Raw genomic sequence first — 13,429 nt, 5'->3', positions numbered from 1 at the left:
CCTACCAACAAAGCTCTTAAATTTTCCCCCTTGAATTCTAATGGTTAGAAATGCCTTCTTAAGGGGCACCTTGGGGGGTGCTCAGGAGGTTAAGTGTACGACTCTTGGTTTCGGCTCAAGTCATTATCTCACAGTTTGTGAGTTCCAGCCCCGCACTGGGCTCCATGTGACAGAGTGGAGCCTGCTTGAGATTTGCTCTCTTTCCCTCTCTATCTGCCCCTCTCACTTTCTCTCTATTTCTCAAAATAAATTAATAAACCTTAAAAACAAAAGAAAAGGAGTGTCTACTTAAAACCAGTATGTAAATAAATAAAGCTAGAAGTCCCCTCTATGAAATACCCAGGGTGTGCAAGAGCCCTGATCTCCTGGCCCTGCTGTGGCCCCTCTACTCCCCACCCACCAGTGTCAGGGGCTCTTGAGAGGCCAGCCTCCTGGACTGTGGCTCCCCTTCCCCAGGGGCCCTGGGATCTCAGGATTCAGCTGAACCCAGGAATACCACCCTGCTCAGAGTCGACAGCATGGGTTTCAGAATCCAATGGTCAGGGACCTGCCCACCTCTGTTTCTCCCTTCTGACTGTGGGGGGACAAAGCAAACTTCTACAGAACATTCCCTGTGTTCTGCCGGTAGCTCCCAGTCTCTCCCATGCCTATATCCACTTGCCCTCCACTGGAAATGAGCAGCTCAGAGACCACAGAGTAAATCACCACGAGCCACAAACTAACCCATCACAGGCCACAGACTAAACCACCATAGACTACAGAATAAACCACCACAGAGCACAGACAAAACCATCACAGACCACAGACTAAAACACCATAGACCACAGACTAAACCACCACAGACCACAGACTAAACCACCATGAACCACAGACTAAACCACCATAGACCATGGAATAAACCACCACAGAGCACAGACAAAACCACCACAGACTAAACCATCATGAACCACAGACTAAACCACCTTAGACCATGGAATAAACCACCACAGGCCACAGACTAAACCATCATGAACCACAGACTAAACCACCACAGACCATGGAATAAACCACCACAGAGGACAGAATAAAGCACCACAGACCACAGACAAAACCACCACAGGCCACAGACTAAACCACCATGAACCACAGACTAAAGCACCACAGGCCACAGAGAAAACCACCACCAACAACAGAGTAAACACAGACCACAGACTAAACCACCATGAACCACAGACTAAACCACTACAGATCACCAAGGAAATTGCTATGAGCCCTGAGGAAGACCACTGGCAGACAGGTCCCACTGGGACAGCTCTGTCCACACAGGCAGCCCCATCAGGGAAGCAGACGAGCCATCCTGCTTGTCCTGGCCAGGCAACCTGGGGAGCAGGGAGGTGGGGTCCCTTTAAGGTCTTCCTTTTGACTAATGGCTCCAAAGAGCCCTGACTACCGCTGCTCCTGACCACCGTCTGCTCCCTGCTACTGCGTGGGGTGTACTTTGCTGCCAATGACGGCACTTGGAGCACCCCGTTTCCCTCTCCATTGGTCACGGAGACCGCTTTGGCTCTGCTTCTCTCCCCGGGGGACACCTGGAGGCCCCTGACCAGTCATCTCCCCAGATCTCAGCGTGGACACGTATGTAATTACACCCCCGTGCACGCTGCAGATGGAGGCTGGAGAGGCAGGGGGGGACCCAGGCCCCCCGGGGCAAAGAGAGAGCATCTGTGTTCGCGACAAGCCAGAGGCCCTGAAGGTGACTGGGGGTGGAATGTGGCACAGGAATAAAGCCGACACGTGGAAGGCCACTGCCACACGTGGAAGGCCACTGCCACACGTGGAAGGCCCCCGCCATGCCCAGCTCCCACAAGGGGCACGTCTGCTGAGGAGACGCACCGTAACCTGTAAGATCAGGACACCGGCCCCGGGGCCTGAGGTCAGGACACAGACTCTGCAAGGGCCCCCCGCAGCTGCCTGCCCCAAAGACCAGCAGGCCCCCAGGGCAAGTCAGGCCTGGCATTTGGGGTGCGCCCGGGGCCAAGCTTGTGGGAGACGTCGGACGTGGGCCAGGGCCCTGGCAGGACTGCCTCCCACCCTACAGCACGCACCACAGCTCAGGGCCACGCCTCCCCTCCCTGGAGCGGATGAGCCACACCTGGGCCAGTCCTGCCTACACTCGGATGGGTGACACGGCACTGTGGTTGGTCACCAAAGGGGGCCCAGCGCCCACGGGTCCAGTCTCCCTACAGCTGTGGGTCTCACGCTCTGGGTTTGGCAGACTAAGGGGATGGGGAGGCAGAGCAGAGCCTTCAGGACACAGGCCACGGCCAAGGCCACGTGGTCCTCACCATGGTGGGGACCAGAGGGGATACCCAAGGGCAGATGTGGGCGATGCTTCTGGGAAGATAATGCTGCCACACATGGCCACCTGGGCATCTGGGAAGGCGGTGTCCGGTGCCTCAGGGCGGTGCCTGTCCTTGGGGGTGAGCGCTATAAGGGTTGTGGGCAAACACTGTCGTTTCCTGAGCCCTTATCTCATCCCTCCCCGTGTCACAGATGTGGAGAAGACTCTCTGGACCCCTCGAGGAGGGCCTCAAATGGACGCAGCAGCGAGCACCCTAGTGTCCCCATAGGACCAGGGCCTGGGGTCACTCAGGACCCGGCCGATGATTCCTGGGAGGGAGGGGGTGCCACATGGCTTGTCCCTGCAGAGACCAGAGGGGCTGGACTTTGGGGGTACTGCTGGGTCGGGTCCCCTTCGGGATTCGAAGGCTACACACACCCACTCCCAGAGAGCACAGCCACCAGCCTCATGGTCAAGGCACGTGGAACAGGGGTCCGCCCTGCTGGACCAGGAGGCCCGAACACCACTCAGCTTGCCCCCAGACGGCCCTTCCTCTGCGTGATGCACCCCACGTCCTGGGCTCCAGAAAGCCCCCCGCACCCACGCCCAGCTGCTCATGCTGGCAGACTGGTGAGGCCTCTGTGCCCCAGGGTGGCCAGCTGGCAGGCACGTGGGCTCCCCAACAAAGCCAAGACTGGAGCCCCAGGGGAGCACCCATCCGGGGACAAGGGCTCACCTCCACCACACAGCCCCAAGGCCCGCGTGTCCTGCTGGGTTTGCCCTATGAGGTGGCCACTTCTGGGGGTGAGGTGTGGCTGGGGCAAGGCTCACGGCTCCCCCTAAATAAATACTCACAGGCCTCCGCGGCTGGCTAGGACATGGTGGGAACTTCTGCAGGACCTGGGCCTGGCTCAGAAAAGGCTCACAGCCCAGGCAACACCAAAGTCTGGGTCACCAGGGCCACAAGGAGCAAAGGAGCTCAAAACGTCAGGAAGGGTGGGGACAGTTGGAGTTGTCCACCATGCCCCCCTCACATCATTCCCAGCCCTCTCGCCAGTCCAGGCTGGCTTCGCCACCCCGTTACTAAACTGGGGGCAGGGAAGGCTGTGGGCCCCCATCTTCCCTCAACCTGAGCCCCCATTCATGTCTCATCTGACCACAGCTGTCCTGGATGACCACTGCCCACAATGTGAGCACACGGGCTTCCTCCAGGAGATACTGAGCCTACCTGCAGAGGCAGAGGGTAGGATGAGCAGGTGGGGAGGGGTGCGGATGGCGGGCAGAAGCCCGTGTAGGCCAGGACCTGCTGGGCAGGGTTGCAGAGGATCTGGGGTGCAGCGGAGAGGCTGTAGGCCAGCTGGGACAGAGGGACCTGCCGAAAGAATGGAGAGAACGAACACGTGTCAGTGGCCCCCCGGAAGGTGGGCGCCCCTGGCTTCAAGCCTGCAGAGCCCCATCCACATACCATCCCCATCTGACACCTGCAAGTGAGAGACCATGCCCTCAGATCAAAACTAAACACCTAAAAGTAGGGCTTATTTTTCCTTTCTATTTGTCCCAGGGACCCACCAAGATGCCAGATGAGGCCAGAATCTCTTCGGTTTCTATTTGAAAAGGCAAGGAAAATGCTGGCTTCTCCTCTCCAGAGACCTCGTGTCCCAGGAGTCTCTGCCCAGCTGCAGCAGCAGGAGGGCTGACCCCCCACATGTGCTCCCCAGGCAGCACAGCACAGGGTTAGACCGCATGGTCGTGGGGATTTCCAGAGATGTGCAAATAACACCAGAGCATCCCAGCCCCTCAGGGCCCTGCTCTTGTTAGCTCACCCAGATGGTTCCAACTCTCCAGAGGAAAACAGGACTTGGGCCATCCACCACCTGTGGCCCCAAGGTGGGGGACCATAGGACAGACCCCTCCCCAGAGGGAGGCTCGAGGGCTCCCGGACCTGAGGTGCATCCCTCCCACCAGGACAGACCTGGATTCCCATCTGACACCACGGGCAGGCCCCATGCTTCAGGAAGGGTTAGGGTTAGGGTTAGGAGCCGACAGCATATCTGGAAACTCACCACCCCCACTGATGGGGAGCGGAGGTAGGTCCTGAGCAGTGGGAGTGCAGAGCATGAGCAGAGGGGAGGGAGCAGTGGAAGCAGAGAGGGCACCCAGGTCTGCCCGCACCTGCAGGCCCCTGGAGGTGGAGCTCCAAGGTCTGGCACCTGCCACCTCCCGGCCCCACCCGCCCAGGCCGCCTCTGCACACTCTGAGGGGCGAATAAGGGTGCAGAAAGAAGACAGAAAACTCAGGGCTAGGTTCGCGGGCCTGACCGCTCTGCTGCCACGTCCATGAACAAACCCTACTGCGTGCCTACTGTGTGTGCCGGGTTGAGCTAAGGGCTGTCGGGGCAGACCGGAGCTGTGCAGCATGCCGAGGGGCACGCAGAGCATCACAGGACCCAGGCCTGGTGTTTAAGTTGGGGGAGGGCAGCGCAGAGCATCCCGGGACCAAGGCTTGGTGTGCAGGGGTGGGGGGACATCCGGTAGGAGGAACAGCTGCCCCTGGTGGCCTGGGGGCTTGGGCCCACAGGGCTGGTCACAGGGTAAGGGGTGCAGATGATGCCGTGGGCTGGAGTGGGGCTCGCTGGACCTTACTCTGTGCTTGTGCCATTTCGGGGTTCGGGAGGGTGGGCAGGTTGGGGTCGGCATGGGCAGCCCTCTGCAGGGGACGCTGGGGGCCCAGCCTGGCCTTGCTCTCTCTCCCGTGCCTGCCGGTCTGGCCCCGGCGGGTCCACCCTCTTGCCCGGGCCGGCCGTGTGGAAGGACTTGCCGCCTGGACTGCTCATGAAGCTCCTGCATTCCTCAAGATGATTTCTAAGCTATAAAATCCACTAGACGTATAAGACTACTCAGTAGGTGTAAACCTCTAAGGAATCACCTCCCCTCTTTCATTCAATGCCCCAGAGCTGTGGGTGCGCACGAGAGAACTGTCCGGAGTGTAGACACAGCTCTGTGGCCCATTGTGACTGGTGGCCTTTCCGAGGCATCATTTTATTCTCGACAAAACACTCCAGCAGCTTTATTGTGGACTCTGATGAACTCCAGTCCCTTCCATAAAACCCACGGGGCTGACGTCCCTCCTGGGGCGGCCCATCAACCTTCACCAGGTTTGCGGGAATGACAAAGGTCTAAGCGGACACACCCCGCCTCCCGTCTACGATCTAGCCCTCTTTAGCCAGAAACCGGCAAGACTGAACACTTTGAACCGGCTACACTGGGATTCAGTGGGCTTCCACAGAAACATCCATGACCCTGTGCAGACCACTTCCTGCCAGCATGGAAGGCACGGAACCCTTTCCCAACTCAAATGGGTGTTGGGTGCTCTCTGGAGTCCGTGACCTGAGGTGGGGGCAACCCCATGGCATGCCTCCACAACCAAGGACGACCCGCCCCAGGAGGGGCCAGCCGAGCAGCGCAGGAATTCTAGTTTGGAACAAGCAGTCTAGGGAGAAGAGGGGACAAAGGTCCTGCACTGCCCAGCCCCACGTGTAAGCTGCTTCCTGCGGGGAGGCTCCCCACCCCTGCCAGAGCGCCCAGCCCTAAAGCTCTCCCATCACACTTCCCCATCCCTGCCGGGAGCACCCGGCCCTACAGCTCCTGGACGGCACGCCCCCATCCCCGCCCCCGCCCACCCTAGTGCCCAGCCCTACAGCTGTCCAATGGCATGTCCCCACACACCCTAGAGGCTGCCTAGATGGCAGCACATGTCCTAGAGTAGCTGCTTGTGGACGCGACCAGTGAAGGCTTGCTGTCGCCCTAACAGACAGTTGGCAGTTTCCATGAGCCTCCGTTTCCTCCTTTGTTAGTGACGATAAGGAGGCCCACCTTGCCCACCTCAGAGGACACAGGCCCCAGAGCCCCGACCTGTCCGTAGGGCCAGCACCAGGGGGCCCTACTCACCATGTCCTTGAAGGCCCCCAGGACAGCTGCCGTGAGGATGCCCAGGAACACACCCAGGACGTTCAGCACCGCTGAGGCCCAGAGTAGCCGGTACAGGTGAAGCACGTCCTGACAGCTGCTCACGCCCACGAACTCGTAGTAGGTGGGAGAAGGTTCAGCGCTGCAGGTGGAGGGGAACAGGTCACAGCCAGTGCCACAGCCTGCGAGTTGCTCCCGGACAGGCTGTAGTCTTTGGCCGTAAAGGCCCCGCGGGCACTGTTGGTGCTGCGGGGGACAGGTTGGGGGACACTGCCCCTCATGAACCAGCCCAGCTGCACCCTGAGTTCATGGTGAGAAGGCTGTTCCCCAGGGCATCTGGACATCCCTCCAGGGAAAGAGCCCAGGCCTCCCAAGAGCAGGCCTGGCCCCCAAAAGAGCAGGAAGGCCCCCAAAGAGCAGGAAGGACCACCCAAGTCCACTCCCCAAACACAAGCGCAGACAGAAGGGCACCCTCGGAGCGAGCAGGCCTGACACAGAGCTCTCTGTACCCGGCTGCCTTGGCAGGGAGCACAAGAAGGTGAGCCCACAGGAGATTCATCCTGGCCCTCCCCACACGGACTGTGGCCATCTGTGCGTAGCTGGACCACGGTGCTGTGGCCGAGGGCCTGCAGCCGGGCCTTCAGGACTTCGTGGAGACGGTGACCCACACACGTGCTGCTTTAGCCGCTCTTGCTTGGAAATGGGAGGGAACCATCTTTGGGGGAAGGAGGTTGTAGCTTAAAGCCCCAGAGTTTTCAGCAATTCAAGAGAGGCATCCCCAAGGAGCAGACGTGAAAGCCTGCTGGTTTTAATGTAGGTGTTCAAGCTATTAACACAAAACCGGTGCCCAGGGCCTTAGTAGGAAGCCTGACCCTTAAGGATGGACACCAGCGGCTCCGTGTGAGCGAGCCTGAGCGCCAAGAACCCAGGGCCTGTCCTGAGGAGGCTCTCACAGTCCACATCACAGAAGAGTGTCCTCCGCTGCCCGCAGATGAAGAGAAGGGGGACCTTCTGCAGCCCGCCCCGGCTGCCTGCCCCAGCCAAGCAGGGAGGAAGCACTGAGGAACTTGGGCATCCAGACACACAGGCTCGAGGAAGAGCTGCAACCATGGGGCAAGAGGCCGTGTCCCTCCCTGTCCCTCCCCCCCGCCACGCAGCTTCAGTTTCCCATCTGTGAGATGAGAACCCCTCCCTCACACAGGCGTGGGGCAGGGGCCAGGAGAGGGACTGCTTGCCGCCCAGTTGGGCCCCGGCCCTCACCTCTGACAATTGTAGAGGTCACAGCAGTAACAGGTGCTGCTTTTCACCTTCAGCGGGCACTGGCCGTTAAAGGAGTGACAGGTGACCTGCCAGCAGAGAGACTTGTCAGGTGTCTGCCCTTCCTTGACCTGGAGTGGGCAGGGCTGCCTCCCCGGGGGCCAGGGCCCGGCCACTGCGCCTGGGTCAGTCAGGATCTCCTCCTCCCGAGCCAGATTTCCTGACCCTCCACATGCTTGCAGGTCGCAGGACCTTCCCCTGCTGGAGGGTCAGAGGACCAGGCTTGGCCACCAGGGAGTCCAGGCAGCCAACGTCTGGTGGACAAGGAGAGAGACAGGGCTCTAGGCTCTGTGCCTACAGGTGGGGACACCCCCAGGTGGGGACAGGTGGGTCGGCTCCAGGTGGGGACAGGTGGGACAGGTGGGGACACCTCCAGGTGACCACACATAGGGCCACAAGCTCCCAGCAGCCCGACCTTGCCACGCCAGCCCTGTGTAAGCCACGTGGAGGCCTCCCCTTGGGCACCTGCTGCAAAGACACGGCAAGTGGTTGGGAGACTTGATGTTAAAAGAGCAAAATTAGGCAAAACCATGTGCCTTCCTCCCTCCCCCAGGGCTTTCAAAACGTGACACAGCCATGCCGCCCACACGTGGGAGGTAACCGGGGTGGAGACCACCCCCCTTCAGAGGGAAGATGGTGCCATCTGGGGAGGAGACGCTTCTGAGGGAGGATGGTGTGCTGAGGGCTGGTGGGCCAGGCTCTCATCAAGGATTCAGCTGGCCCAGGACAGGTGAGGGAGCGGGGCCCCACCCCAGAGGCCCTCGGACCGTCCCCGGTGCCCCGGCCCCTCTTTGGCCACACCTCCAGAACCACTGGACTTGTGGACTTCCTTTCAGGGTCCTGTGGCTGCAGGCCACGGGACGCTCTGGTGTGTGCAAGCAAGGGCAGGAGGGAGGCTCACTGGAAATGAAAAAGGGCCCTGGGAGGGGCAGGGCTGGAGGCTGATGGGGAGGAGGAAGGGCTGCACGTGCCTGGTGGGAAGGTCAGCGCCACAGGCCAGGGATCTGGAGGTCAAGAGGCCTGACCCTAAGCGTCCCCTCCCAAGAAGTGTGCAACCACATGGGACGGGGGTTAGAACTGGTCAGCCAGCAAGGGTCTCCAGCCCAGCCTGGCCCACTGCCTGCTTTGCAGGCGAAGCTCCATATAGCCATGCTCCTCTGACAACACCTTGCCCGTGGCCACTGTCACACCAGAGAGACAGGGTCAAGTAGCTGGGACAGAGACCACTTGGCCTATAAACCCTGAAATATTACTGACCCTTTATGGGGCAAGCTGCCAGCCCTGGTTTAGAGCCGTGCGGGCAGCGTGGGTCCCTGAGTCCTCAGGGAGCTTTGCAAATCCTGTGTCTACTGAATCAACAACCTGAGGCAGGACCCAGAGTCAGGATTTGCTCAAGCCCCTGGGCTGGTTCTGAGACAGAGGGTCGGGAGCAAGGGGCAAGCCCCGGACACATGGGCCTGTCCTCAGAAGCCTGACTGGATTCAGGAAGGGGTCCTGCCTCTCCCTGACGCCAGGAGTAGAAGGGAGCAGGAAGGAAGGGCGGCCGGCTGAAGTGTCTGTGGATGGGTGGGGTGCACGGGTAGGGCCTGGAGAGCCCCATGATGCCCTCGGACAGGATGAGTCCCCGGGCTCCCCCCGCCAGGCAAAAGGCCAGGAAGGCTGGGGTCAGCCTTTGGAGAAAAATGCTGCCCCCTTGGAGGGGCAGCAGGGACCCTCCAGGCCCCGAGGTCGAGGAGCCTGCACAAGCCACGTGGGGGCCTGGCCAGGTGTGTGGTCCAGGCTCTCAGCTCCTCCTGGACATTTGCACAGTTTGGGAGGCCGTGCTCAGTTCAGCTGATGCATTCATGCAGAGCTGGGGCAAGACGGCTGCCGGGGCTGGCCTGAGAGGGAGGGCATGCCGTCCATCCTGCACTCTTTTTCCTGGCATCTCATGCATGGGGAGTGGCCCAGGGACCAGCCTCTCAGCCAAGGTAAATGCAGCCGACCCAACTGTGCTTTGCAGCTGTTAACAGTGCCACACCCGCCCAGACAGGGCTGCTAGCTTGCTGTGCGTCCTGCACGGGACGGCCAGCAGCTGCGACCCCCCGGGGGTGCGATGCATGAAATGCCAGCGCTGGCTGGAACAGAGCGCGGGTGCTCACAGAGAGTGGCAGTCAGGAGGCTGTGCATCCAGACCCCGGCCTGGGGCACAGAATGCCTGGGGGACCCGGATTAGCACAGCGAAAGCTCACAGACCCCCGCCTTACATACCTCTGTCTGGTAGGCGTCGTGCACATAACCCACCTCACTGGCGAAAAACTGGCATCTTCCCGCAGCCAGCGGCCTGGGCTCCTAGACACAAAGACACACGAGAGAGATAGAGGAGGTTCATCCCTGGGCCAGGGGTGGCCATTGGCTATTTCAGACCCATCCGCCCCAGGCTCTGAGCCTAAGGAAGCCACTGGAGTCTGCCAGGCGGGGGCCACAGAGTGGGAGATGCCATGGCTTCTTCCAGGGCAGCTGGGCCACTGTGTCCAGGACACCAGAGCAGATGCCTTGGGGGGCACACACCTGCCCGGAAGGCTGGGCTGACACGTCCCCCTCCCCCCGCCACCAGCATCGCATGGGCAGCCGAGAGGAGGCGGCTGCCGGACATTTTGAGGTGCAGTCCTCTGCCCTGAACAAGGACACCCCTTGGTGCCTGCCTCTTTCTCTAAAACAAAACATTTGTTTTCTACTAGGAAGGGAGAAAAAAGGATTCTTGTTAATTCACTCACCCACCCAGTCCTTGACCTGACCATCCATTCAACCATTCCTGCCACCACCCCACCCCCTTCTCCCCGCCCTCCCTCCACTCTTCCCTCCTTCTCCCTGCCCTCTTCCACCCCACCCTTCCTCCTCCCTGCCCTCCCGCCCCCCCCCCCCCTGCTTCTTCTCTCTGTCCCTCCATCCTTTCCTCCATCCACCAACCACTGCATACACGCCTACCTACGGCCCTGTTCAATTTTCCATCCACAAGTCTGTGCCCAGCATTCACAGAGCAGATGCGGAGCCAGACTCTGATGGTACCGGGGTTAGACACAGGCCCCGTCCCCAGCTGACCGCTGGAGGAGACACACCCTCCAGGTGACAAGGCACCTGTACCCGCTGTGGCAGAGACCAGTGAGGCCCGGGAGCCTGTGCGACTGGTGAGGTGCACAGTTAGGGCCTCACACCCGTTCTTACTTCCCAGTGCACTCCCATCTCTGACCCAAGATGAGCGTAGAAACCACCAGGGACCGCACTGCAGGCAACAGATGAGGACGGGGTCCGCACACCAGGCCCGTCTGGACGCGCTGAGCAGCCCAAGGGAGACAGACACAGAGCACAGCAGATGGGTGCCGGGTAGAGGGGCTGGTGCCCTGAGGCCCTGCGGTGAGCAGCGGTGATGGGCCTGCAGCCCCTGAGCCCCCCTCACCCCCAGGCACCTGCCGATTCCGCTCAGCCCCTCCCTTTGGGATGTCATGCCAACAGGGCCTCATTCCAGCAGCTTTGGCTCAGTGTCCCACTGACTCTCAGCACCGGCAGCACCGAGTGACAGTGGCATCCTGCTGGCTCTGCTAGACTGGTGCCCTTCCTCCCGCCGACAACCACAGGGAAACGCCCTTTCTGGGTCTGGAAGGGTCAGACACATGGGCCACCCTGTCCAGGTCCCAGTCCAGCCCCCTCGAGGCCTGGCCGCCAGCCTGGGGACATCCCACCATTGCTCCTGCTTCGGTCGGCTGGGCCCTGTAGCAAGTCGCAGAGGCTTGAACAGCAGATATTTGTTCTGACGGCCCTCGTGGTGGCAGCCTCTTCCCACCCTGTCCTCACCGGGCAGGCCGTGGGCTCTGGTCTCTCTCTGCAGACAGGAATCCCACAAGGGGGGCCTCACCTGGCCCTGATCACCTCCCGAAGGCCGCCTACTGAGGCCGCCACGCACAAGGGCTCCAGGGGCACAGACTCCCAGGCCGCGGCGGCTCCTGGCTCCGCACCTCATTAAGTCAGACACGGGAGAGCTGGTGTGAGACTCGGAGTTGGCCGCAAATCCTCTTGCTAACACAGAAGCACCAGTGGCTGGTTTCATTTCCTGTCTGACCTTCAGTGTCCAATCAGGGTGAAAAAATTCTTAATAGTTCAAATTAAATACAACTGCGACCATTTTAGTTCCACCTGCCACAAAGACTTCTCCGAATTTACTATCACACTGGAAATAGCGTTTCTCTGGGGTCAGAGCCCGGAGTCAGCGTCATTCTGGCCCAGGAAAAGGGGCAGTGGGTGTTCAGGAAGACCACTGAGAGGTGCCGGGTGGCTGTCGGTTGAGCGTCCGACTCTTGATTTCAGCTCAGGTCATAATCTCACGGTTCATGAGTTTGAGCCCCACATCGGGCTCTGTGCTGACAGTGTGGAATCTGCTTGGGATCCTCTCTCTCTCTCTCTCTCTCTCTCTCTCTCTCTCTCTCAAAATAAATGAGTAAACTTTAAAAACCAAAAAAGACCACTATGACACAGTTTTTATTTCTTGACCATTCTATGTAAATTAGTGTTAAGACCCTCCACATACTAACATGAGACTCTAAGTCACTAAAGTTCAGTTAAAACCCCGTGTGTCTCCTGTAGGGGGACACGGTGGCCTTCAGGCCATGACTGGCCCACCACCTGATTTTGTAAATAAAGTTTTATTGGCACACAGCCATGCACATTTGTCTGCATATCGTCTGTGGCTGCTTCTGTGCTGTAGCAGCTGAACTCAGTAGCCATGGCAGAGGCCACATGGCCACAGACCTAATGCGCTGCCCCAGCCTCTAGCATGCCTGGCAGGGCAGGACTTTGGTGAGCAGCTGTGAACAGAGGCACCGGGGCCAGCAGGAGGAAAAGGACACCACGCCCCCTACCATCAGCGCAGTGTGTCCAGTCCCTGCAGGTGTCCCAAACCAGCACTAAACTAAACACTCTGGGGCAACCGCAAAGTGGCTGTGCTAGAGAGAAGTCTGTCTTGACCCCATTATCTGCCATGGCCCCCGTGGTGGACCAGAGCCATGAGTCCAGCAGCCCAGAAGACCTGCTGGAGGCCCCTCTGGGTGGAAACAGGTGGGCTGACGGCTGACAGATGTCCTGCCAGGGGCGACCTTCCAGAAGTCCCACGCATCTGAGAAAGACAGAGACCGAGGGAGGACATGCCTTCTCTGCTCACGCCTGCAGCTGCATAGAGAGCCCCCCTTGGGAAGCAAGTGGTTTTGAAGGGACTTTCTCTCCAATGAGTGCCGAGTGGGAGGCGAGGCCGGGAGACTCCCATGCACACAGCAGGGCTGGGATTTTCACTCGGAAACCGGGGTTCCAGAAGCCATCTCCCACCCCCAAGCCCTCGGGGCTCAGCTCAGGAGCAAGAGCGAGTGCACAGGGAGAGAGCCTGCAACAGAGAACATGAGCCAGACATGGACCGAGGTGAGGCTGGGTCCGACCCGGTGGTGACACCAGTCCCCAAGGTCCAGTCACACGGTCACTGTTCATACGTGTGTCAGACCAGACGTGTGCCACGTGGAGGAGCCACAGCGACCACGTGAGTCCTGCAGGCCTAGTGTCGCTGGGCCTCTGCACCACACCCGACACCACATCCTGTCATCCTGGTCACGTTTTGCCCACATTTTGTCCCCCAGTGTTGGCATCTCAAAATCATAATTTTGAGAAGTGCTGGAAGCCGGTTACAAGTTTCTAGGAAAGAGGGGCACCTTGGGGGCTCCGTCTTGATTTCAGCTCAGTCCACGATCCCACGGTTGTGGGTTCGAGCCCCAAATCAGGCTTGGTGTGGAGCTGCTTAGGATTCTCTCTC

General features: G+C 59.9%; 1 protein-coding gene across 1 annotated transcript in view; it reads right to left on the bottom strand.

Annotated features, from left to right (window-relative positions):
* TMEM255B (transmembrane protein 255B) overlaps positions 1 to 13,429 on the bottom strand; it is a 39,293-nt gene that overhangs the window by 1,335 nt on the left and 24,529 nt on the right. The window contains exons 5-8 of the mRNA XM_047866750.1: positions 9,853 to 9,933; positions 7,546 to 7,631; positions 6,268 to 6,427; positions 3,549 to 3,692 (exon numbers count right to left, since the gene is read on the bottom strand). Of these exons, the coding sequence (XP_047722706.1) occupies positions 3,549 to 3,692; positions 6,268 to 6,427; positions 7,546 to 7,631; positions 9,853 to 9,933 (471 nt within the window). The remainder of the gene's footprint in view (positions 1 to 3,548; positions 3,693 to 6,267; positions 6,428 to 7,545; positions 7,632 to 9,852; positions 9,934 to 13,429) is intronic.

Source organism: Prionailurus viverrinus, chromosome A1 (assembly GCF_022837055.1).
Source record: "Prionailurus viverrinus isolate Anna chromosome A1, UM_Priviv_1.0, whole genome shotgun sequence".
Classification (NCBI taxonomy): Eukaryota; Metazoa; Chordata; class Mammalia; order Carnivora; family Felidae; genus Prionailurus; species Prionailurus viverrinus.
The sequence above is the reverse complement of the archived record's forward strand: the minus strand, read 5'-3'. Positions and strand labels throughout refer to the sequence as shown.